The sequence below is a fragment of the Corticium candelabrum genome, chromosome 11 (genome assembly GCF_963422355.1).
Source record: "Corticium candelabrum chromosome 11, ooCorCand1.1, whole genome shotgun sequence".
Taxonomy (NCBI): Eukaryota; Metazoa; Porifera; class Homoscleromorpha; order Homosclerophorida; family Plakinidae; genus Corticium; species Corticium candelabrum.
The window spans coordinates 6088715-6113977 of record NC_085095.1 but is presented as its reverse complement, the minus strand read 5'-3'; the positions used below and the strand labels follow the sequence as shown (position 1 = coordinate 6113977).

Genomic DNA, 25263 nt, shown 5'->3' with positions numbered 1-25263 from the left:
TCAAAATGGCTGCGCCCATGCACTTTCCTTTTTAAAGATAGAGATACAGATTATATTGAAACTTCCACCTAAGCGGAGAGTCTAATCTAGGATGATACCCTCTAAAACTAATATACAATCATTTTGCTATTGTATGTCCACGTAAAGGCCTGATAACTGTATGCGTAAATTACACATACATTGTATATTTCAAACTGTTTACACTATTTAACCTCACTAATTATAACTTGTTTGCATACAACTATTGTACTAAGCATCCAGGATTGTGATTTTGAAATGTCAAACTTAGAAATCTGGTCATTGAATAAATGCAGTGAGTATAACTGTGTGAGACAATATAAGCTGTGTACAAAGACTACAACTAAACTCATCTTCATTTCATGCATGCAGTCGCAAAACTGTTTTCCAATGCATCAAAAATATTCACATTATCTACATCCGTTGTGTTTAGACTCTTCAGACTGCGTTTCGTTGTCTTTACGTTTACCTAAGTCCTCTATCAGATTCCGTAACTCTTGTCTCTTGTGTGAAACAACGAATTCCGATGAAAACCAATCAATGAGTAAAATAGGAGACCGGTAGTCTAGTATGGGATTCTGCAAACCACAGAGACAATCAAAACATGAGGAAAGACTCGTGTATCTAATCGTACTTGAAAGAAACTCTCTACAAACTGACACACAAAAACACCACAGTCACAGGTGTTTGGTTGACTCGGAACCTGAAAGACAAACCAAAAGCACAATGAATTATACTTACCGTATTAGTACAGCTAAACCCATCAATTAATTGTATAACAACCGGTAAACCTCACTCATCAACAAATGTACCTAATCCATCTTACCTTCAAACATTGTGCCGTAGACAAAGCTACTGGCCAATGTCCGGGTAACTACAATACCCAGAATAATTATTCATGGTTGCTAACCAAAACCGTACTTACATGCCATCGTCAAGGCGACGTCAACAACACAACATAGAAAACAAAATTGTCAATAATAAAACAAAGTTGTCAATAATCCAATCAGAAAGGCAATAATGCTATTAGTACTTCAACTTTCATCAACAAAAATTCAACAAGCATACATAACAAATTGTGACTCTCGTTTGGTTTGTTCTTTACAATACAAACTAACTGTCATCTGACATAAACGTTTGCTAATTTAAACAAATACAATGGGAACAAGTTTGCATAAGCAGCAATGCGTCCAGAATTTCTACAACATAAAAGTGCACTTTTCACACCAAGCAATATATTTCATGATCTGCATACCAAATCCTTCCATTCATTATATCAGCATAATTGATATGAAATGTGATGCCCATACACATTCTCATTTGGCACAAACTATTGATTGCAGCCCTCATTGCATGCAACGTCATTTCCCGCCTACAACTGTGCATGTCATTCACTAGCTAGTTACCTTTGGGTATTCTGCTGGAAGATTTTTAGAATCAAACTCAAAGTTGCAATCTGGCTGCTGTGACTGGTATTCACTGGTCAAGTAGCTAACAATGACAACAGTCATAAACAGTCACTACAATACAGTTAACAATCTAAAATGGTACAACACTGACTCTCGTATCAACTTGGCTGATAATGTCTTTTTCCCTGAAGATCTTAACGAGTCAAAAAACAAGATGCACGGCCTAAAGAGATTCAATTGAAAAGAAAATTCGTCCATTAATTGCTTGTGGTACTTTTGTTCCACCGATTCCGCAACGATTTCTTTATTTGGTCTTCTCCTGGATTGTTTGACCTGTTTCTTCCTTGATGATAGAGGACGAGAGAAAGCAGAATCAATGCTGTCATTAGTTGATTCCTAAAAATCCATCAGATGACAGATGAGTTAGCATGGTAGCAATAGTGCAAATGTTTACTCTTATTGAGTATAACATCATCTAAACTACATAACAACAAACCTCATTCTCTATTTGTGAAGATGATGAAACGCTGATCATGTGTTTCTTTTCACTTGTACACTCGTCACTACCGCTCTCCATTCCACTCTGGTGTCCATCCGCCTCGGTCACCTGTGCCCATCTTTGAGCCACTGAACGAGCCTTTTCACTCAGCATCTTAGCATTCGTATCCTTGGCCTGACCACAACCTATGTCACTACTTTCGAATGGAGGCACATCAAACAAATTCACGTCATCACTACATGACAAATCAGATTGGCCTGCCAAAGATCGGAAGTAGTCTGATGGCTCACCATTCTGGTCTGCATTCGCAGTTCTGTCGTTCATGTCAGTTGAGTCACAAACAGAAGTCGTTGTATTACTTTCAGTGTAGGTATTTTTACAAGTAGTGGTGCTTAGTTCTTTGTCTGACCATTCCAAGTCTGTTGAATTAGTCTCCAATAAATCACAACTATCAGGTAATGAGTTCGAGTGCTTGGTGCTATCAATATGGACGTTACTTGCTACATCAGTTTCAAATGTTACTCCTTGACCCAATTGACTTGTCATTTCATTATCTTGACTGTTAAGTGTTACACGACCTCTTGGACTTCGTTCACATGACACACTCGATGATCTCTTTGCCAACAAATGCTCCAAATTTGATTGATTAGTGTTGGAAAATGCCAAATGTGCATAGCACACAATGACCACGTACCAATGAACATTGCTAAAACAAACAAAAGCATTCAAAATTTCACTTGTTTTATGTTTACCTTACATGCATCAATCTAACTACACAAGCACAATTCTAGAATTTTTAAATTCCAGTACAAAACAATTCTCATGCTCTACTGCGACAATACTGAATAAAACAAAACAATTAACCTAATTAGTAAATACATTCAAATGACCATGGAAATCATAAGCAGTAGTTACATCAATGTGACCATCTACAGACAACTGTTTGTACCTCTGATTTATTGGAATGACTAGAAAGTCTTTGCTTAGCAGATCAACGTCCTTTGTCCATCTACGCAACTGCTTCTTGTCTTCTTCAACAGAAACAGATCTAAAAAAAGTGAAACAACAATTAGAGCAATTCAAAATGGCATGTAATGCTCTCAAACTCAGAGTGTCGTTTTTGCTTCTTATTCATCTCCTTGAGCTTCTCATAAAGAAATGTGCTGTATATGTATGTTTGCTCTTTTTGATGTTCGCTCAAAACAGAGTCATACAGATACCTAAAAACACACACTTATGACTACTTTGTATGTTCTCTCTAAAGACATGGACTGATATCAGACATTAGATAAAAGTTGACAATTTTGTCGTTCAGCCAAGATGTAGGTTTGAGAAGTGAAATGTCAGATGTCATGATTGTGATTCCTATTGCACCATACGTACAGCCTGACTTGTAACGAAGTACTCTAAAGTGTAACATAACATATTATAGCAACTTCCCATTTGAATTAAATGTTAAACAACTCCAGAAAACAAACAGACAAGAAAATAGACAGACAAACAGACTGAAAAACAGACAAGCAGACATGATCACCCTACATGTCAACTGATCTTATCTATTTGATCTTACCACATTAACTTACCTTGCCACCTGCCCACCCATCTACTGTCCGTTTACCCAGATGCGAGTACTCCCCAAGCAAAAACACAAAGATGCCCTCATTCTAATGACTGTACTGTTCATTTGTAACAAATGTTATGCAACTCAATACAAGAGTCACAATTACTACTACTACAGACCAACCACAACCATTTCACGTACATTCTTTCAGGCTCGTCAAGATCTTCACTCAACAATGGAAGTTCTTTGTCGTCGTTACTATCACTTTCTTCATCCTTGTAGATACGTCGTCGTGAGCTCTGAGGTGTGTCTGTATTTACAGTTGATCGAGTCCCTACCACACAACACAATAATGCAACAAGTGAAACAACAGTCATTCTTATCTATCTACAGCTAGCAAGTAGAGCAGTATGCAGTTGCCAAAGCTTCTTCCTGTGTAATTAAGTGCTGGGCAACAAACAGATCAGAATTTGTAGCAAAATAGCTTCAGGAAACTTACAATCTAAAACTCAAGTGACACAACTAGTACACTGAAATATTATACCACTAACACAAACAATCTCTGACAAGCATCTTGCAGTTCTGATTTACTATTCTTCATGTTCTTGTTAACATTCCTCCTGGTCACTGTCATTAATTGCTTGCAGCATTTCAACATTTCATATTAGAATAGTCAGGACAGTAGACTACTTACTGTGTTGCTTCATTGTATTTCCAGCAAGATGCACATGTTCATCTTGCTGTAGTGTCTCTGTTTTCTCACCAACATGAACGTTTGAAAGAAAAATGTGACATTCATCTTTGCTAAATGTCAAGACACAAGAGAAACAGAGTCATAAACTAACCGAAATGTCCAATGTACACAAGCACCAGCACTGCTAGACATCAGACAGGACAACAAGTCAGTAAACCCACTGGCATTTGAGCAGGAAGAAAGACAGACAGTCAGATGTTAATGTGTGTGTGTGTGTGTGTGTGTGTGTGTGTGTGTGTGTGTGTGTGTGTGTGTGCATGTGCGTGTGCGTGTGCGTGTGTGGTGTGTGTGTGTGTGTGTGTGTGTGTGTGTGTGTGTGTGTGTGTGTGTGTGTGTGTGTGTGTGTGTGTGTGTGTGTGTGTGTGTGTGTGACACAAAGACGTGTGAGTCAACACAGATACTATACCAAAATAACATACAAACATACACTAACACAATCCTGTTGACCATCTAATGTCTACCCACCTCAGCTCCTGCCACTCCACATTTTGCCGTGTCGCCTTTTCCACCTGTATGAATTACATCACAAATGACAACCTCTCCAATAAATTACTACTTTAATACACTTCTTACTGTGCATTTAATAAAAGACTGAACGCGATCCTCGAGACATTCTTTGAGCACCAGCACTATAAATTGCTCAGCCAGTACTGCAATAAAACACATAAAAACAACCTTGTGTGTATCACAGACATTCTCACTATCTCCAACTTTTACACACGTCTTCAATTGGAATACATAATATATATTCAAGTCAACTCAACTGTCCGGATGCTTTCTGGTTTGTTCCTTAACTGTTTCTATCTAATGTCCTGAACATCCATATTTGTAACTGAAATGTCTTTGATGTCATATGTATGCATGACTATGTGTAAAAGTACATGATAGACAGACAGACACACAAACAGACAGACAAACAGATAGGCACACAGAAGACAGACAGAGACAAACAGATGGACAGAAAGACAAACAGACAGACAGACAGAGTGATAGAGATTATGTGCAATTGGAACAGTAGAGTTGCTTAGTTGTGTTGTATGTAGATTTCAATGTTGAAAACATATGTATTGGACAGACAGACAGACAGACAGACAGACAGACAGACAGACAGACAGACAGACAGACAGACAGACAGACAGACAGACAGACAGACAGACAGAAAGACAGACAGATAATTTTTTCTCATACAGATTCTACCATTCTACTTGTACATATGCTAGGATTTCTTAAATACAAATCAGTCCTTGTAACCAACAAAGTCATTAACTAATGGACTTGACCTTAAATGTCAAAATCAAATAATCTATCTAAATCACCATGATTAGGTGACAGTTTTGAAAGTTTTCTAAGGATAACTTTGGCATTGCATCTTCGCAGAATTGTAGAAAATCTTTTTCTCCAATACGACATGGACATGGAAGCATTAAAATTGGCTTCTGGATTTGCTGACTGTTTGTGACAAATGCTGCAAAAAATTCACTGACTTTGTGCCCCACCTCCCAAAATGTTCTATTGCAAGAGGAACACATCTTGATACATATCCTCCTGGAAAAAGCGCTTCTGAATAGTTTCATTTTCTTTTCTTCTCTTGTCGCGGCAGCATGACCATTTTCCTTGCTAGCCCTCCTAATAATGTCCTGACTCCACGGATGAGCCAGGGACACTTCAAGATCCAAATTCTGTCCAGTCCTTGGATCAAACATTGTAATGTCTGGACGGTCTTCAGTATTGATGTATTTATGTCTTGGTTCTGTTTGATGGGGAAGGTGAAGGTCAGACAGGCATTCACTCCACCCATTTAAGACTGAATTGTGAGACCACACAGATCCTCCACCCCATATTTTACAGGTTAAAAGATGGTATTCATATTCATCCAAATCATGACCACAATCAAACTTTTTAATCCAATTGGTGAAAGCTAGAGCTACTCCCAACCTCAGGTAAGACGCTAAAGAAAATTCGTTTGTTTTTAAACCGTACTTAACAGAAATGGGGATGACATCCAACCATGCACCAGCCCCTCATCCTTGCAGGGATCTCAACCGTGCTGCATCTCTATCAGACTGTGCTTGTATAATAATATCAGTAGCACTATGCAATCTTTGTGGATAATTGATGGTGTAATTTCTTTGGATATGAGATAAAGTCATCAAGAGACTGTTGTTCTCCATCTTCGTGGTTTGACTTGGGCATTGGTGGTAAAGCTTGATAGAAAGAGGCCACAGTGGAGCCGATTGACCCTGGCAGTGATTTACTGCTTTGAAGGTAGTTGACTAAATTTAAAAATGATGAAAACCTCTCAGGTAAGTCTTTCATGGCTTGACACCATGAGGATAAGAAAGCTGCTGGTGAAATTTGACTGATCTGTGTCAATCCAAACCCACCAAATTTGATCTTTAAACTTGCTTGTTTCCAATTGATATCATCCAGATGATTGTAGCCTATAATGCTTCAAACGATGATCTAGTCATATTATCATGTATGTTTGCTGCTGCTTGCAAATCAACAGGAAATATTTGTCTTGCCAGGTAATTCAGTCGAGGAACATGACAGTGATGTAAAATCAACATTGAGCTTTGACGGTCATTCAACTTGACAAAAGTTCAGAACAAAGACGATCACCAGATTCGGCTATATCAATGCATCAAGATTGTACAAAGTCTGAATTCCCCACAGGAGTGCCCAAAATGATAGCTCCATTGTATGCAAAAGAAGTTGGAAAATTGCAACACTCACCAGATGGGCAATACAGTTCACACTTTCTGTCACAAATTTCTAACCCAACTATCAACAAAGAAGATTTGAGATCTTCATGAACTGATTTAAGGTTTTCAGTTGGCCCAACCACATACACATCATCCAAATATGCAAGTATAGTAACTTCACCATGTCGAGTCAATACTTCACATAGAACAGGGGGGATAGTGGCAGAAAACAGAGCCGGACCCACAGGGTCACCTTGATGAACCCCTTCACTTGATGAGAGTACCTGTACACCTTTGCTGGTGACATAGATCAAGGAGCTGGGCTCTCCATACAGTTGCTTGACATGAGGGTATATATCTGCAAACTGATGTGCAATTTGTTGTAAAAGGCACACTCTCTAGACACAGAATTATAGCATTTCTGACGTCCGTTTTAAGAATTGACCAATCAGGGTTCTTTTCAAGTAGAATTTGAATGTGGTGTGTAAGTAATTCCCCTCCCTCAGGTGTAGCAATACCATGTTGTAGGGGGAGGGGGGAAGAAGAAAAATCAAAGGACTTCTGCTGACAGATGGTCTTAGCTGTAAGTCGCCAAAAGACTTCTCCAATAGCTATTGGTCTTGCATCAGATTCAGTCTTTGGCAAAGCTATTAGCTTTGAGGTAGAAAGTAATGGAATGATCGTATGAGATACATCACCAGAAACTATGGTATTACAAACTGACAATAATGAATCAAAAGTGATTTTGTTATCAAGTAGAATTCAAACGTGTTTATACCTCCATCCTGAAAGTCCACACCCTGATCCTCTTGGAGAGCATTTAATAGCATTGACAGAAGACAGACAAGGAGACAAACAGACAGATAGACAAACAGAAAGACAGACAGACAGATAGACAGAGAGACAGAGAGACAGACAGACAGATTGACTGACCGACAAACAGAAAGACAGACAGACAAACAAGCAACATTGTTACTAAGAAACAATACAGTGACAGTTTATCCTAAACCAACAATTTCAGATGTACAACATTATTCACTTATTAGTGACAAGAACTGATATGTCTAGCTAATTGATTCATCTTTTCATCAAAATGTCCATCTATCTGACTACATAAATCCACACACAACAGTCTACACACCTTTGCTATTAGGATGATATTGACAGCTGCTTCCGTCTTTCATCGTAAAGCTTGATCTCAACTTCAACGTCGTACTCTGACGTGTCTGGAGAGCCACCACAGGAGTGGGACACGACTCATTAAATAGATTAGACTGCAATCACATGACTGTTACAAATTTGAAAATTCAGCCACACCATAAAATTGTCGTATTGGAATAGGTGCCTGTTTGCCTATTCTTTGAGAACTGTAGTACATTTCTTGCCTGTGTGCATGCCTGGTATGTCAACATGTCGTGTTGTCTTCTGCATATCTGAGAGCAAGAGCACGTCCCTTTTAAAAATGACAGATTTGTGTGCTAATAGTAGCCTTCGAAAGTACTGCTAGATGGCAAATTGGCAAATTGACTAAATGATGTTATCAGTGTGTGTGTGTGTGTGTGTGTGTGTGTGTGTGTGTGTGTGTGTGTGTGTGTGTGTGTGTGTGTGTGTGTGTGTGTGTGTGTGTGTGTGTGTGTGTGTGTGTGTGAGTTCTACTTGGAAAGACAAAATCATGTCTGGTCTAAAAACTTTTGAAACAGAAAGAGTGAAAAAATTGAGAGAAAAAGTCAAATGCATCATAAAATCTTTACTGGATCCACTACAAGTCAACATATATTTCGTACATGTATTCAAGACTGCCGATCATGAATTGGACTTATTGCTCATGAGCAAACTCACAGCAACGTCACAAAAGCCATACAACAATCTCTGAGATGCTCTTTGTGTACCAGGACATGTCGATCTTTAGCTGGACTTGCTTCTCATATGCGAGCTCATCAACATCAATATTGAACAACCTAGCAGTTTTATTACACATTTTTCAGGAGTCGTTAGCTGATAACTGAGTAGTGTTGAAGGTGTGTGTGTGTGTGTGTGTGTGTGTGTGTGTGTGTGTGTGTGTGTGTGTGTGTGTGTGTGTGTGCGTGTGCATGCACGTGTGTAGAAAATCCTCCCTGCATGCCAGTGTCTTCTGAAACTCTCTACTCAAACTTGACAATTTTCTGAAGTGGCCATATCCAATCACTATCAACACCGCACTTACCTTAACTACAGATATGTCTTTTATGGCAATAGTAAGACATCTTTCACGTTGCCTGTCTGTAAAAATGATATGAAATGAGACTCTCGCAAACAAATGAAGCATAAGAAGACAAACCAAGAGCAAGTGGATTAGTGTATTGGACACTGATGATGTCTTGTCTAAACTACAAACAAGACAGGGAAGGTAATGAAACAAAGTTATGAGTAATTACTAAAACCAAATAACCCAATGATGCAGTGAGGTGATGTGTAGCAACACAACAGCCAAGTGAACGACACACAAAAATGAATGATATATTGTACGTATTCTACTCTTTTATAGAAACCAACGTTAATGTGCTTTACTAGGTAGCGTGCACTACTAAAAAATGTGCTAACACACTACAATGCATCACTTGCAAAAAGTTGAAATTGACAGTTAAGAGTATTCCAATTTGGATGGACTATAAAAATAGATAAATCTACTATATGAAACATGGTATAGCTATCAACTGACATCCACAGCAGCTGCAAAAATTTAGAGCAACCATAACAACAGTACATGTTCGCAATAGGTTTAGCAAACCAAGTTTCTACTAAAGCCTGGTTCACAATATTGATGCTGACGCTGACATTGATGCTGGAATTCAAATGAATCCTATTCCAACATCAGCGTCAACATCAAAGGATGTCGCCTGCGTTAAGGCGGTGTCTTTGATGTTGAGGCTCAGCTGAGTGTCAGTGTTAATACTGTGAACCAGGCTTAATGAACTATAGCATCCTGCTGCAACCGTGCTATTCAAACTATTCTGAAACAGAATGGCAAGTATCTATTCCCACATGAATGGGCAAAACGTATGTAATGTGAGTGTGCAACCTTGCAGTTCAGAACTCTTGGCTATGACACATCTATGTTGAGATCAGCTGTAAGGCTACTGCAATAATGATTGTACTTGACCTGCTGGGATTAGGCATGCACTTACCGAGCCTTGGAAATGTGTGCACCATGCTGTACTCTTCCTAAACAATGCTGCTTTCCTGTCTTTATGTAACTAAATACAGTAAACTGTATACATTCTAATCAACGAAAACATAGCATTTCAATGTGAGCGTTTCTATGCCTTCAATCGAAATATATTTAATGTACATTCCAATCTAGCAACTAAAACATACCACAGCTGGTGTTGTTGGTTTGAGCCACAATGTGCCGATCATCAAAGCTTTAAGTGGCAAGTCGACTTTATGAAGATCTTCATCCACTAGTGGCTTAATTGTTTTAAGTTGCTTGTCGTCAGGCATTTCTTCTGATGTCTTTGTTGAGCCTTTGATGCTGCTGCGACTATGCAATTGATTCTATTAAAAATTACAGACTGAGTTGACATGCAGTCACACAAACACTACATATAGCCATATACATGTATGTATACACATATGAATGTCACAGACACAGACACAAACACAGACACAGACACATACACAGACACACAGACACACAGACACAGACACAGACACAGACACAGACACAGACACAGACACACACACACACACACACACACACACACACACACACACACACACACACACACACACACACAGCAATCGAAACAGTAACAATTCATTTTACAAATTATCCAAATACAAGCAAATTGTGTATATGTGTGAATGCCTCATAAGACGTTGACTTTCAAGCCAAACATACTCTACCTTTTTAATTAAACCAAACAAGGCCACACTCGCTCTACCCCAAATTCATCATTCGTTCAAGGACATTGGTATGCTTAAATATGTATCACCAAAAAGACATACACAAATCATAAAATACATAAATATAAATATAAATTTGCTTACCTCTTCCATAGTCTCCTCCGACCCTCCGGTTGCCTTAACTCTGCTATCCAACTTCTCATCATCGTCTCCTGAGTCTAGTACTAAACATAGAAGATTGAGTAGTGACCGATCCATCAAAACAACTACAAAGACAGCATATTTTCTATTGTGAAACATATAGACAAGCGTGCAATGATCGAAAAGTACTGTCTTAACAAAGTATAGTTGATAGACAAACACACAGACAAACAGACTAAGTGTGTGACAAGACATATAGCACAGAGAATTAAAATGAAATCCTACGTAGCTGTTATGCCCTACCATCTTCTACATCTCACCAATACACTCTGGTTTCTTCCATTCTTTTGTTTCTCGTCTACAACTCTTCTCTGTTCCAACTATCAACCAAAAAATATAGACACTGACACACTACAATCACACACTGCACACCAACAAACCCACCCGACGGTCTCAATCTTAGTCGTTTCACTTTCTTGTCATGTTTCTAAGCACAACAGAAGTTGGAGTATAAAATACAATCCATTCAAACCCAACCTACTGTTGGCTCGTTTGCAGCCTTCCGAGGAGGCCTGGAATTCTCTAAACAACGATAGTATTTACTACCTTATTTAACAAACTACACAATCAAACTGCATACCTGAAGTAGTCACTGACTCTTGACTGTAAAATGAAACAGCATTTGATGATTGACCTGCACCCAAGTCATGTCTAAGAGGCAGACGAGGAGTGGCGCTGTTTGTGATTGCTTTAACTGATTCCTGACGAGGGGAAAACATGGAGGAAAATTTGTCTGCAAACACAAGAGTACGTACTACTCTCTCGAAATGTAATACAAGTTCACAATAATTCAATAATAATTCTAATGTCTACCTTGGTATCTCTGTGCTCTTTCAGATGGTTTTGAGCTCTGCAACAGGTCAAACATTTCATCATTATTGGTTTCCGTATTCATGGTGGGACGAGACCGAGTGTTAGGTGATGAGGAACATGCTGACGGCAACCTACGAAAAGAGACACATACGTCATAAATGTGAAATATCATAAACAATAACCATTGCAACATGTCCATCCATCTGTGAGCTAATTCTATTGCATGCAATATCACACCAACAGCAACCTTGGCTACACTAACAGAAATCCAACATAATATATTTCTTCGAATAATTCCCCATCTGATTAATTCCCCAGTAGCATCTAGGTACACTACAAACATAATTCCTCTCCCGAATAATTCTCCGTCCCAGTGTACTTCCAAAGCACGAGATTACTGAGTAAAGAAGTCGTTCAAGTGTCATGGTATCACAGATGAAAAATGCCTGTCTTTAGAAAGAGAAAGCATGTCAAGAAGCATTTGCAATGCTACCGAAAGCAGCAAATGCTTAAATTAACTACTGGAAGTAACAGCTCACAATGAGCACATTGGGGATGGCAAGCATCCCTGTTATTAATACGTGCGCATATGCTAGGGTTACAGTAATAACTCTGTAGATGGACGACCAGCAATTGGAAAGTATTCCACAGCATGCACTCATTGTTATCACTGGTGTTAATTAACGTGCCAGATGTCGACAATCTCGTGTGCCAGTCAGTGTGTCCAGCCCCTTCTCATCCTCTCAGTACGTGTGCAGCAGCTGTTCAGTAACCTACGCTAGCAGCCGAGGCTTTAACACTTTACTTCTTTCATTACCCCTGTTGTAGTGGCTCTGATAAACTTAGTGACCTAGAATTGTTATAAAACAACAAAGCTCTTTATTTGCCAGTAATTCATAAAAAATACTTCCCCTCTTAAATAATTCCCTCTACTGACTGAGATCAGGAAAATATTAATTCCCTAAATATTTAAAAAATACAGTAAAAGCCTGCTGCATTCAACTTTCCTTATTTATCTAAAATGAGTTAGTGTAAAGCTGCAAGCACAGTACTAGTGTAAACCTGATCTACTGTAAGATTTGTAGATCTTTAAATTTAAATAAATATTAAATAATGCATTTAATTAAGTCAAACAATGTCTCTCACTTCCTGAAGGGCTATTTTCTTCCCTATACTAGCAATTGACACTTTCCTTGTAGTTTGGTTCAGACACAGTACAAGATTTTACACTACAAGCCAATGTGTACAAGTAACAAAGACTATGAATAAATATTTGCAATATAACAAAACAGCCTTGTATATATTATACCATGGTCACATGAAATGCAGCACAAGCACATATTGAAATGGTATATATGATGTATTGATCAGCAAAGTGTGCAATAAGTTACTTCCAGTTAATATCACACTCTCACTTATACTTATACATGTCATGTGACTGTGGTATAAATAACTTATCTAGCGTGTCATACGGTTTTTACCAGCATGAGGGGAGGGGTTATCCCCCAGGCAAAGCTGAAGGCTCTAACCCCGCTCCTAGTCGTATGAAGCCACCCCATATCAGCTGAGGCATGGAAATCAAAAGAACACTGAAGATTTGTGAATACACCTGCTGACCCGCTACATCAAATCATGCTATTTGGGTATTTATATTGTTCTGATTGGACGTTTTGACAAACCGTAGCAACAAAAAGATCAAGAGAATGACCAGACTAACCACCGCCGCCATGCATTACCGTGTCCAACCCGCGGCCATGTTGTGATGTCACAAGAGCAGACTCACAATATGCAAGTAAACTGAAACGTATAGTCTCTATTTAATCTTTGAGTATGTCTTCTGACATAAACAAAGTCATTTTATTGTTTAGAAGCTTTTTGAAAACGATTTTGATTATTAACTTTCAAATTTACTGGTTGAACTGACAGCATGCAAGAAGCAGTCGTGTATCTCAACAGGTCAAACATCACCTCCAATCTCAGATATGAGGATGGCATAATCAGAGCCATTACTTTTTTACCATTATAACTTGTTTTGAGTTTACTAAAAACTGCAGCTGTCACTGTAGATGCACGTACTTGCAGTGTCTGAGAAAGTCCAATAATTTTTAAATCTAAGTCACATGTTCAGGGTGGCTCCCATGTCTGTATAATACCAATAAGCATTAAGAATGAGCATGCACCTTTGGATCATTCAAACTCTTCCAAAACGCTTTTCTTTCACAATCAACTTGTTACGTTTTTACTAATCAAAATGCTGGTTAAATTGGTGCTAATATGCATCATTTACCTGGTATTTTGACGTAAAGCATCTTGTTGCCTCGTTTGATCTCGTCTCACTGGCTGGCTCACCTTGCGTCCAGTCACATTTGCATACTTCTCTTCCATATTTGATTCTATCTTCCGTTTCTTTGTATCCATACCCAAATGACTTGATGCAGACGCCTCTTTGTCATCAACTAACAACCTTGCATTGTTACGTGAACTATGAGATGTGATTGAACCTTGAAGACTAGAACGCAGAGAACCAGTTCGTTTTCGAGCTTTCTCTGCTGATCTCCTGCTTGTATAGGGAGTTGGAACAGGCGTCTCTTCCAGAAATGATGGATAGATACGAGTGGATTTTACATCCAAAAGTGCATCCAAAGATAGCCTCCCATCCTTTGTAGAACACACAAACAGATTTTTATAGGTAAGCATTAAAGAAACACTACGACGGAGACACTGCCATGTCTACTGTCCCACAAAACTATCTACTAAATACAAAATCCAACAACTTCAACTATTTCTAATCTAACATTTAAAGTGACAGGAGAGACAAACAAAGTGCAGATGATATAGTGTCTATGTCTGAAAAAGATACCCGGGTACTTATTTGTTTTAAAATCTAACCTTTACTATGTCTGACTGACTGCCTAGAGCAGAGGCGATTATTATATGATTGCATTCATCCTGATCATGCCTGGCAAATTAAGCAAAACAGGGATGTAGCACTGTAGACTAAAATTTCGGTATTTCAGAAGCAAATACCTTCGGTGTAACCTAATTTTGGTAAGATGAGGCACAGATTTGGTGTAGCAAAAGTAGAAAAGGTTTTGAGCGTCATGTGGATCTATAGTACCACTTATCACTACGTATGGTGTCATGAACATGGAGCACCTTGCTCTTGTGTTTGTGGGTTGCTCTGAGGAGGATCGCTGTTTCTCCATGCAAGTGGTTCTCATTGCTGTGCGTAAACCTTCTGGGAGTTTGCGAAGTATCCAGGTTACTTCCATTCTGTATCTGTAGAGTACTAAGAAATTCTTAGGTGTTATCTTAATTTAGGTAAAGAAAAGTCTCACCAAATTTACCAAAAATAAAATAACACCGAAATAACACGTAATACAATAATAGCCCACTTGATTTGCCTGCATAGACACCTTACCTTGGAAACCCAAAAACATCATACAGCATGCAGCCATGATAGGAATCAGAATGCATTGTTTTACCATATGGCCAGGCTTTGAGTTAGATCAATAAATTCTATGATAAATATACTATCTATTTAATCGTCTATACCCTAGCCCAAAAAAGGCTCCAATAGTCCACTAGCAAAAGTACACTTTTTGATGGCTCCGCCACCCATCATGTACCAGTTTTACATGTAAAAGCTAACAATAAATTAGCGTTAACGTGTGGTGACTACATTAACGCTAAACTTGATGTAGTCACCACACATGGGTTTTTTCAAGCTACACCAGGATGTCTATCTTATATACTTATGGAAGCACTTGTTCGGATAGACACTTAATCAATAGAACATACTTGTGAACATTGATGTCAACAAGCACATCTTTCAGCGTTTAACCACCTCATGCCTGTGGCTCTTTTTCCAACATTTACAGCAAATAGAACAGTTATCATACCCTTGATTGATATAAATACTATTATCTTACTGTACATTCCCTACATTTCTCATTTCAATTAGATATTCTTTCAAACTATGCAAGAAATTAGCATAACGAGAGCACGTACTCTTGTATCCTCCCTGCTGTACTGTGAGCTACTGCTGGCATCTTCCGCGTCACTGCTATCCAACACAACCACAGGCACACTATTCACTTTGATCAGTCTGCCTTCTCTCTCTAGTCGCAGATCCTGGCCCTTCAATCTAGCCAAAGACAACTGAGTAACACCAAAACAAATTCAATTTCGTGTTCGACTTACTCTGAGCCTATTTTCGAAAAAGATTTCTGTTTGGCAAAAGGATTTCGGTAGCTAGAAGACGAATCTCGTCGTTGGTAGCTTCCTAAAGATTTTAGTATTTTACAAATTAATGAAAGTTAGATCACTAGCTTCTTGCCTCCACTCGTTGTTTCGTCTCTGGAAGCCGAGATACGACTCATAGTGTTGTATCACTAACGCGCGTTAAGTTGCGCTCAGCGTAACGCCTGGCCACTCGATGTGACCAGACTCGACTTGACTGGCAATAATACGCAGTATGCGTCGAATGGTCAAGAAATCACTAGCGAGGTACGTATCACATGTCATTCTGCACGATTTCTTAGCTAATAAGTAGTAGAAGCTAATTATGTCGTGATCTCCAGTGCTTTTAGTCTCAAGATTTGATTAATAATAATAATTTGTTGTACATATAGCATCAAAATAGCAGGCAGCCATTGTAGCATACATAATTAGATTGTACACTAACTGATAAATGCACTAAAATGCCAGCAGAAACTATGATTTGATTTGATTTGATGAATGACACATGGTTGGTACAAACAGCAATCACAGCTATAGCTATCTCATACAAAGTATGTCATTTTAGTCAGTGTTACTTTCCACTTCCCCACGACCTCCTGCCACTGCGTCCTCTAGATCCTCTGTATGAGCTTGAGCTACCTGAGCGTCCTTCTCGAGATCTACTCTGCTCACTAGACACTGGATGTCCTCTTCTGAATTCGTTTCTGTATGGTCTTCCAGAGTGCTGAGTTGAGAAGTGACCACTTTGGCTTGTCATTTGTGTGTATGTTTTGTTGGTCCAGAATCCTTTCTCTTTCATCCAATTAATCCATTTTTCCCACTCATTGCTGTCGTCTTGTCTGTGGTTTGATAGAGTCTCGCTGTTGCCTATGACAATGAGACCTCGTCGAGCTCTAGTTAGTGCAACATTAAACCTTGACTTGTCTTCTAGAAAGCCGATGTTTCCATGATCGTTTGAACGAACAGCTGAAAAGATTATGACATCCCTTTCTTGACCTTGAAAACCATCCACTGTCTTGACAAACACACTAGAGCACTGGGCAATACGAGACAATCCATTATTAATACAAGTTTCTTGAGCTTTATACGGTGTGATGATTCCGATTTCAGCTGGTTGGACATCATCAGCTTCGAGGAGAGATTGAACTATTTTGCACACTTCTGCTGCTTCTTCTTCATTTGTCTTGGAAGATCCAATGGACATCTCGTTGCCTTTGATGTGAACAAATGCCAGAGGGCTCCCACGACGAGGCCAAACAAAACCTCTAGGAATTTGCCGTTCACTCTCAGTGACACCATTTTTTAATTGCCCTGCATAGAAATGCTGTGAGGGATATTTGGCAATATCGGGATGCATCCGGTACTGAGTGTCCAGCAAATACACAGGAACTCCCGAATTGGACAGCCGCTTAAACAGACTTACTCCAAGATCTCCGGCCCTCTCACTTTTCACAAGTGGTGGTAACTGCTTGTCGTCACCAACTAGCACCAGCTCTGTACAACCATACATCATTGGGACAAGAGCTGCAGGTTCTGTAGCTTGACAAGCTTCATCTATCAACACTCGTGTAAACCTTCTGTCTTTGAGGAGAGACACTCCAGCTCCAATGCACGTGGTGCATACAACACATGCACCGTTGATAATCTTTTTCGCCAAATCTGTGTCAAATCCTTTCTTTTGTGTACACCTCTTCTCATACTTACTTTCAAATGAATATTCGTATGATCTGTCTTTGATCTTCTCATCTCTACCGAGTCGCAGTATATGTTCCTTGTCTATGGTGCCCAATTGCAGAACCTTTTCTATAAGGTTATCTACACCTTCGTTTGTCTCAGCAGTAAGCAGAATTGGTTCTTTGCTATTACTGTACCAGTGAGACACAATACGTGCCGAAGTTTGCGTTTTACCCGTTCCAGGAGGACCTTGAATAAGAGTGACAAGTACTGGATTCTTGGATGTGAAGATGTCAAACTTGAACTTTTGCATTTGAACTGTACTTGCACAATCAGGTTCTTCAATTTTCATCTTGGTGATATCTGGTAAATGTGTAGCGGATGGTTGTTCTATTGCGGCTTCATTTACTGGTATGCTAGGACTCTTGTCTTCTGTTCCAGCCTCCACAAATGGTAAAGTTGGATATAAAACTGAAGAAAACACCGGAGAAGGAATTCTTGTCTCGAGATTATAGGAAAAGACTGCACCGAGAGCTTCAAGCTCTCTATTGTAAGTAATTGTACCAGCTTGACAGCAAGCTGTCCATTCTCCAGCGGCTGAAGTGGTTGCCTCATTATGTGATGGCCATAGCTGTTTCACAGTGACCATACGATCACCTGGTTCAGTTACTTGCATCACATAGTACTCGGTAGCAAAGCCAGACAAGGGCGTCAATAGCAGTGCGTCTCCATTATTAACAACAAATTTGGGTGTTTGAATGTGAACAACATATCTACCATCTGAATCATCAAATAGTGTCACACGTGCAGACTTGCTTTGTGCTCTCGAGTTTGCTATTTCTTCAACCATTTCTATTGTCAGAAGAGCAACCCATTTTGTATAGTAATTGAGTGAAACAGGAGAGCTTGACTCACAAAACAGTGGGATGTCTCCACCATGAAGCAAGTTCAAAACATAATAAGCAACAGTGATGTTACATGCATAGAGAATGTATTCAAGCAAGTAATGCAATTCATTCAATGTAAATGTCACATTACTTTGCTGCATTCCCAGCAATAAACGATGTGTGCGACTTCCATTAGCCCACTTGTCTATACGAAAGAGTGGTTCATTTTGATGATATCCATTCAAACCACTGCAATGCAAAAGACTGAGAAGAACAGTCAAATATTCTTGAGATGAAGTCAATGACAATTCCCCCTTACACAAGAAATGTTCAACATGGCAAGCCAAAACAGTTCCATCATCCTAACAAAATCATTTTAATATCAAATAGTGCAAAGTAGTGAGTGATACTTGTACCTGCCTACCTTGGTAATGGTATTCATATTTATCATTGATACCAATTTTGTAAGTTGCTGAACTGTTAGTTGTCCTGCTGAAAGAAGTTGATTTGCTTGTTGTATTTCTTTATCCATGTCACTCTCCTTTTGTTTGATGTATGCTTCTTCTTCTCCTAACTTTGGAAACTCATCTTCTAGAATGGTAAACTCTTGTGCAATGGTATCGACTGTGTTGGTAACTGTGTCCAGTTCCACTGTTTCTTTGTTCTCATCTTCAACCTGGCACAATAGACTCGGTAACTGATCTCTTGTTTGTGTCCACACATACACCTCAATTTGGGCAGAAAACTCTTGTCGTAGCTTGGCTAGTGCTCTGTCTTTTAGACTACTTTTAAATCTTTGTAACGCCACACTTGCTAAAGGTTGCTCTTGTCCAACATCCATGAATACAAAGGTATTATGCTTTGTTTTTTCATAGAGCTGAAATATGCCATTTTCCCACAAGAGACAATATGAAGAAGGGATTGGTCGTACTTCTCTAATTGGATCATCAGTGTGTATTGATAACAAGGCAACTATGTGACATTCTTCACTGTTCTTCAACTCCAAAACTGTCTCTTGTGTGTCAAACGAAAACGAACCCGAGAAAAACAGCCCTAGTCCCCAAGGAAGGCCAGCCAAAATAAATTCCAAGATCAGCAATTTGGGTTGTGGAAACTGCAGTATGGAAGCCATCACTCGTGGAGTTAAAGCATGAGCAGACAAAGACCTCAAACGTCTCCAGCCACTGCCATGCTTGTCTAGACCAAAATGCACTAAGTCTTCTGTACTGAACACTGCTGAGCGATACAGAGCATTAAATACAACTGATTGAGGAATAAGAGGAGTCGAAGCTCCTACTGAAGTCACATCCACCATCACAAGTTGTCGCTGCTGAAGAGTCATGTTTGAAAAGTCAATAGAAGTAGTAAGATAAACAAAGTCATCTTCTGTAGCTGATGTTGTAGTCCACCATTTCCAAGCCAGACGAAATAGCCAGTAATCTGACATCGTACCAGTTAGGTTGCTTATAATTTCCATCATCGATTTCTTAGATACATGATTTAACTCTGTACATCCTAGGTCATTTATTAGTTGATCTTCTACAAAAAGCTTAGCTTTGTCTTCCATTTTCTGCCAAATAAACTTGCTGACTGACACTGTAGGTGGATTGCGAAGAGTGCGGGGAATATCGACTTTACTGCCTGTCTTGGCAGCATCAACAGCTTTTGAAGACAGCTCAGACAGACACTTGCACTCGGCACTGCTAGCTCCTTTCGCATTTGCCCATTCATTGAAGAGTCGATCTACATGCCCTAAACTTCCCTGATTGTATTGAGCAAATAATGTAACCATAGGATCATAGCCACGTATTGACCCTCGATGTGACTTCTGTAGAAATGTGTAGCTACATGGTGGCACAGTTTTAGAAGGGATGAGTTCTTTGTCCCAGCAGACAAAGAACTTGTCACCATCAAGATCTCCACCTGACATTTCATCAGCATGTGGTCTTTCACCATTGATAGGAAACACAATGCAGTCCACAAGGTGACGACAGTTTGGCACATCCACACAAGACAAGACACGCAAGTCTCCTGGATGGTGACTCGGACTTCGACCCACTATGACCTTTGTTTCAACCATCACTTGTGGATGTCCTCTTATAGTAGGCTGGAAGAAGCACTGATCATACTGTAAACTACCAGTATTGTCACAAATACCAAACACAAGCCTGGACTGTTCAATTGGAATTTGAAGTTTTTCAGCTTTTGAACGTGGCTTCTGGTCAGGTGTAGCCACTGTCTTGCCTTGTTTGATTTCTCGCTTCATTTTCTTCAAGTACTGCTGGACTTCTTTAGTGATTCCACATGTCAACATCTTTTCAGCAAGGCCTGACTGACCAAAGGCTGACAGGTATAGCATTGCTACATCTTGATTGATCAACAGCTGTTCAACATTTCTCATATGTTCGAACTGCTTTCTCTCGAACACGTTATCAGGAACACCCAGGCTTGACAGCAATTGTATAAACTGTTTGTTAATTTTGCCAATATCATTTGGCTTTGAATATCCATTCTCGACCACACGCAATGGATAAGTCTTCTCCTGCCGCCACTTAAACTTGACCATGGATGGTCTGATTTGTATTCCATTCTTAATTTCAAGACTGAGAGCAAGCACACCTTTGCATCCTTTCAATCTTACTTGAAATACTGATGGCACTTTGACTTTCTGGTGATCATACAGATGTCGAATATTGAGAGCCTCAGTTAGAGCATTGGCTGTTTCGACAGACATGCCTCCACACCCATCAGTGAAGCAGTGTCCATTCCGTTCGACATCATCAACTTGTGCAATTTCTGAGTCTGTCAACCAGACCTTTGACTCGGCAGACGACAGCAGAAGCCCAATCCTGGCAGCTCGTTTATGGGCCTGACGAATGGCTTGAAAATCACCAAACTGAGCTTGAATCTTTTCTCGTTTACCCAAACTAGTGTTGTACAGCACACATTCCTTTTCTCGCAATTGACTAGCGCTGTGACCAAAAAAGCGGTACCGGTAGGACTCACCGTTGACTTGCACTCGAAATTCTCGTTCCAACACATCTTGGACATCACTAGAACTCATAGAACGAGCAAACTTGCAAACTATGAAGTTCTTCACGCCGAAGTCCGAGTACAGTGGACAGGACCGGCTGTTTTCGATATCGAGCTCCCAGATAAACGACAGTCTGCGTCGACTGGTATCCGACTCTCCACAATCTACGCGTGGTCTGTGTTCACGCAGTGCGATGCGCTTCAGCTCATTCTTCTCTTCCAATTTGCCGAAATCGAAGACAGGAGAATGTTCGAAAACGTAAGGAGAGTGATGGCCTCTTGTGACCAGGGCCTGGGATGCTCTAGAGGAGCTGGCTGCTGCTATAGAGGTAAAGAGTTTAATTAACACGCGTGCTATAAGATGTGAGACGTTCTTACCAGCCATCTAGGTTTTCATCTACTAGAAAACAACACGCTGACGGAAAATTCTGTTGCGTCAGAGCTCTTGGTCAAGCAAATTAGGCGATCGGTTTCCTGTTTGACTTTCCCGTATGAGCTTGTTGTCAAAGCGGAGGTGTGTCACAGACGGGGCGTCGATGAAAAGCGTTTTCTTGTGTGGAGCCCATAGCGTCGGCAAGACCACCTTGCTCGCCAGTCTGGCGCAAGAACAACGTTTTAAAGGTTACAAGCGAGAACAAGAACTAGCACGAGGAATCATTAAACAGCAGAAACTAAAACGCGACGATTTTGATCACCAGAAACATCCCGATGCATTCGAACGTCTCCAGCTGGACATCCTACAGAAGCAGAACGAAGTGGAAGAGCGCAACACAAAAGAAGGCGTACCCTACCTAATGGACAGAGGAATTGACCCTCTTGTTTACGCTCGCTACTATCTAGGAGAAGAAGCCTACAAACGCCTACTGGATAATCCGTGGGCTGGTACAAGTTTAGAGAGATACCGTTCAAAGTCTTCTCGTCTCTTTGTGATTGAACCACACCAACAGTGTATTGAAGACGACGGTGTCAGAGTTAGACCCAACCTGAAAGAGCTGCAAGAATTTACGAGAGTAATGAAAAAGACGTTGGACGAAAACAGGATTAACTACACAATCATCCATGATTTAGACATTAGGAGACGCGTCCAAGTCGTCTTAGAAGCTACAAAAACATAGTCATTCATGCAACGTGCCAATAGACCGTCGCTCTAGAGAGTGTGAATCGTCTTGAAGCCTTATTCTTGGTGCTTGTGTAGTGGCTATTTGCATGCATACCGGTCCAACATTGCATGACTGAATGTATGCGCGCGCAGAGTGTATTGGTGTGATGAACGGGTTATAGTCATTCGTGCATGAGGTGTTCACACACACACACACACACACACGTCGGCGTTATGTCGCGTGGTATGCCCGTATGTTTTCCGGTTCAACGTTTGCGCCGGCATCGCTGTCCACGTGACCTGTACGTACTGGGAGCTGCGAGTGTGCCTACCTAAACAGCATATTTCAGCAAAACGAATTAAATTTCTTTGCCTTGCACGTCTGCAGTGACAAGCCTCTTTGGCGCGCAATGTTTCTCGTTGCTCTACTGACTGTCGTTGTAGGTGCTTATCTATTGTTTGTGCAATACAAGGCATATCAGACGAGACGCTTACACTTTCCAGGTACTGTACTCGAGCCACATCTAACAGTACAGGTTGTGGGATTGGTGTGCTTACACGGAACTGTCGCATGCACTTTGTGTTCCAGGTCCCCCATTGATTCCTCTTCTATCTGCCTGGTTTGCCTATGCTCGCTTTCTCTGGATGGGAGTACCGACTGCTGCCGCTTACTATCTCAAGCACTATGGGGATACGGTGAGGGTATGGATTGCTGGGGATGAGACCATTATCACATGCAGGTACATGTACCTCGCACATGCCCATGCACGCAACAGTATAGTTGATTAGATAATTCGTTGCTACAGACCAGATTACGCCTATCATGTTCTCAAGTCGAACAACTACCGACAACGCTTTGGATGTGAGACCGGTCTCCAACATCTGGGGATGTACCACAGTGGAATTATCTGGAATAACGATGTCCAAAAGTGGAAACATCTTCGAAGCTTTTTTCAAAAAGGCAAGTATGTATATGTCTACATCTGTGGAATCGGCGGTGTCTGACTCTAGAGACTGCTTGCTCGTTCATTCTGTTTCGATGTATAATTTAACTTGTTGGTTGTAGCTCTGAACGCTAACGGACTAGACAGAGCGATCGAATCTGCTGCCTGTGCAGCTCGTAAACAACTCCATCAAATCCCTCAACTGCAAAACGCACGACCCGATGGACTATTGGATGGCTTAAACTTTCTACGAGGGATCACCTTGGACATAACAGCCGATCTCATGCTGAGAGTGCACATTGCGAACGGTAAAATGTGTTTGATATTTCCGATTTAGGGACATCAAGACTCGCTTCGTGTATACCGATAGGTCCGCAGGTTGTTGAGGAGATCGTCCAGTACTTCAAGGCTTGGGAATACTTTCTTATCAAGCCAGCTTGGCTCTACCACTTCCAACCGCAATTCCAGAAGCACAAAAAAGCAGTGTTAGTATCTTTACGTTCTTATACAGTACTGCATGTACACATACAGTAGATATGTGCACGACAAATTTAACGGGAGACTTATATATAAAGTTGAAACACTGTGCCTACTCCGCAGGGTAGCTCTCAACAGATCCGTACATGAAATTGTAGAAACAAGAAGAGCCACCGAATGGAAAACAGCAGACGACTTTCTAGCAAATCTCCTCAAATCAGAGGTATAGTATATAATAATACTATTTGCGTGAGTCGCTCCGCATAACACCGCGTGCATGGTCGCTGTCTTTTTAGGAAAACGGTGAAGTCTCTTCCGTTGATCTCGAACAATGCGTCCTTGAAATGTTCCTAGCCGGAACGGACACCTCCTCTGTCACCATGTACTACACCCTAGTGGCTCTATCAGACAACCCAGGAATCGAAGAAAAAGTTTTGGAGGAAATAACGCGCGTTGTAGGCAAGTGCATGCAATAGCAACGCTGTGTCTGAATGCTACACCGATTTCTTTCTATATATAGGTCTGGAAATCCCTAATAAACGCAACCTAGCTGAATTAACGTATATGGAGAAAGTACTGAAGGAGTCACTTCGTGCAAAGCCGGTCGGACCAGTCATTCTTCGGAGAGCAATCAGCGACGACGTCATGGACAACCACAGCATACCTGAAGGCACCAACATAATACTACACCTAGCACAAATGCATCGCGACCCTCGCAATTTCACAAGCCCGAACGGATTTAACCCGGAGCATTTCAATAAGGTCAACTCTTGCACCGGTATATTGACACTCACTGAGCATCCCATTGTTTGTGGCAGGATATGCAGTTCCAGTATGTTCCGTTCGGTACGGGACCTAAGGGATGCGTTGGCCAATACCTGGCCATGTTAGAAATGAAGGTCGTTCTGTCGATTGTTCTGCCTCGATACAAGTTTCGCACACTGAGTCGTGACGGAACGCTCGAAGATCTCGAGACACACTGGGACATAGCAAATCAACCAACAAACGAATGCTTAGTGACATGTGAAGAACGATAATTTAGTGTTCCAACTGTACTGCATC

General features: G+C 40.5%; 4 protein-coding genes across 5 annotated transcripts; 2 read left to right on the top strand and 2 right to left on the bottom strand.

The window, feature by feature from the left end:
• Positions 1–164: 164 nt before the first annotated feature.
• Positions 165–16227, bottom strand: LOC134187214 (sentrin-specific protease 7-like). Its single transcript, XM_062655331.1, has 27 exons — positions 16185–16227; positions 16049–16130; positions 15857–15992; positions 14133–14503; positions 11846–11976; positions 11613–11765; positions 11514–11554; positions 11417–11459; positions 11293–11352; positions 10976–11055; positions 10301–10480; positions 9264–9312; positions 9150–9205; positions 8088–8220; positions 4815–4891; positions 4707–4750; positions 4182–4291; positions 3689–3821; positions 3210–3332; positions 3033–3146; positions 2876–2974; positions 1924–2632; positions 1702–1823; positions 1579–1650; positions 1425–1509; positions 653–721; positions 165–596 (listed from the first exon to the last, which is right to left on the bottom strand). The coding sequence occupies exons 1-27, from the start codon at positions 16225–16227 to the stop codon at positions 429–431; spliced, it is 3483 nt and encodes a 1160-aa protein (XP_062511315.1). The 3' UTR covers positions 165–428.
• Positions 16228–16248: 21 nt separating this feature from the next.
• LOC134186942 (aromatase-like) lies at positions 16249–25245 on the top strand. 2 transcript variants are annotated; one of them, XM_062655043.1, is made up of 10 exons: positions 16249–16354; positions 23225–23284; positions 23370–23520; positions 23587–23741; positions 23847–24032; positions 24095–24209; positions 24325–24424; positions 24498–24660; positions 24722–24963; positions 25020–25245. In XM_062655043.1, the coding sequence occupies exons 3-10, from the start codon at positions 23426–23428 to the stop codon at positions 25236–25238; spliced, it is 1275 nt and encodes a 424-aa protein (XP_062511027.1). In that variant the 5' UTR covers positions 16249–16354; positions 23225–23284; positions 23370–23425; the 3' UTR covers positions 25239–25245. The 2 variants fall into 2 exon arrangements, with proteins under 2 accessions (XP_062511027.1, XP_062511026.1); XM_062655042.1 differs by lacking the exon at positions 16249–16354 and having other exon boundaries at positions 23055–23284.
• On the bottom strand, positions 16438–22066 carry LOC134187213 (uncharacterized). The gene is made up of 2 exons (XM_062655330.1): positions 19073–22066; positions 16438–19010 (listed from the first exon to the last, which is right to left on the bottom strand). Exons 1-2 carry the CDS (start codon positions 22064–22066, stop codon positions 16659–16661), a joined length of 5346 nt encoding a protein of 1781 aa, XP_062511314.1. The 3' UTR covers positions 16438–16658.
• On the top strand, positions 22197–22957 carry LOC134186944 (uncharacterized). Its single transcript, XM_062655045.1, has one exon. The coding sequence runs from the start codon at positions 22218–22220 to the stop codon at positions 22794–22796; it is 579 nt and encodes a 192-aa protein (XP_062511029.1). The 5' UTR covers positions 22197–22217; the 3' UTR covers positions 22797–22957.
• Positions 25246–25263: the final 18 nt, after the last annotated feature.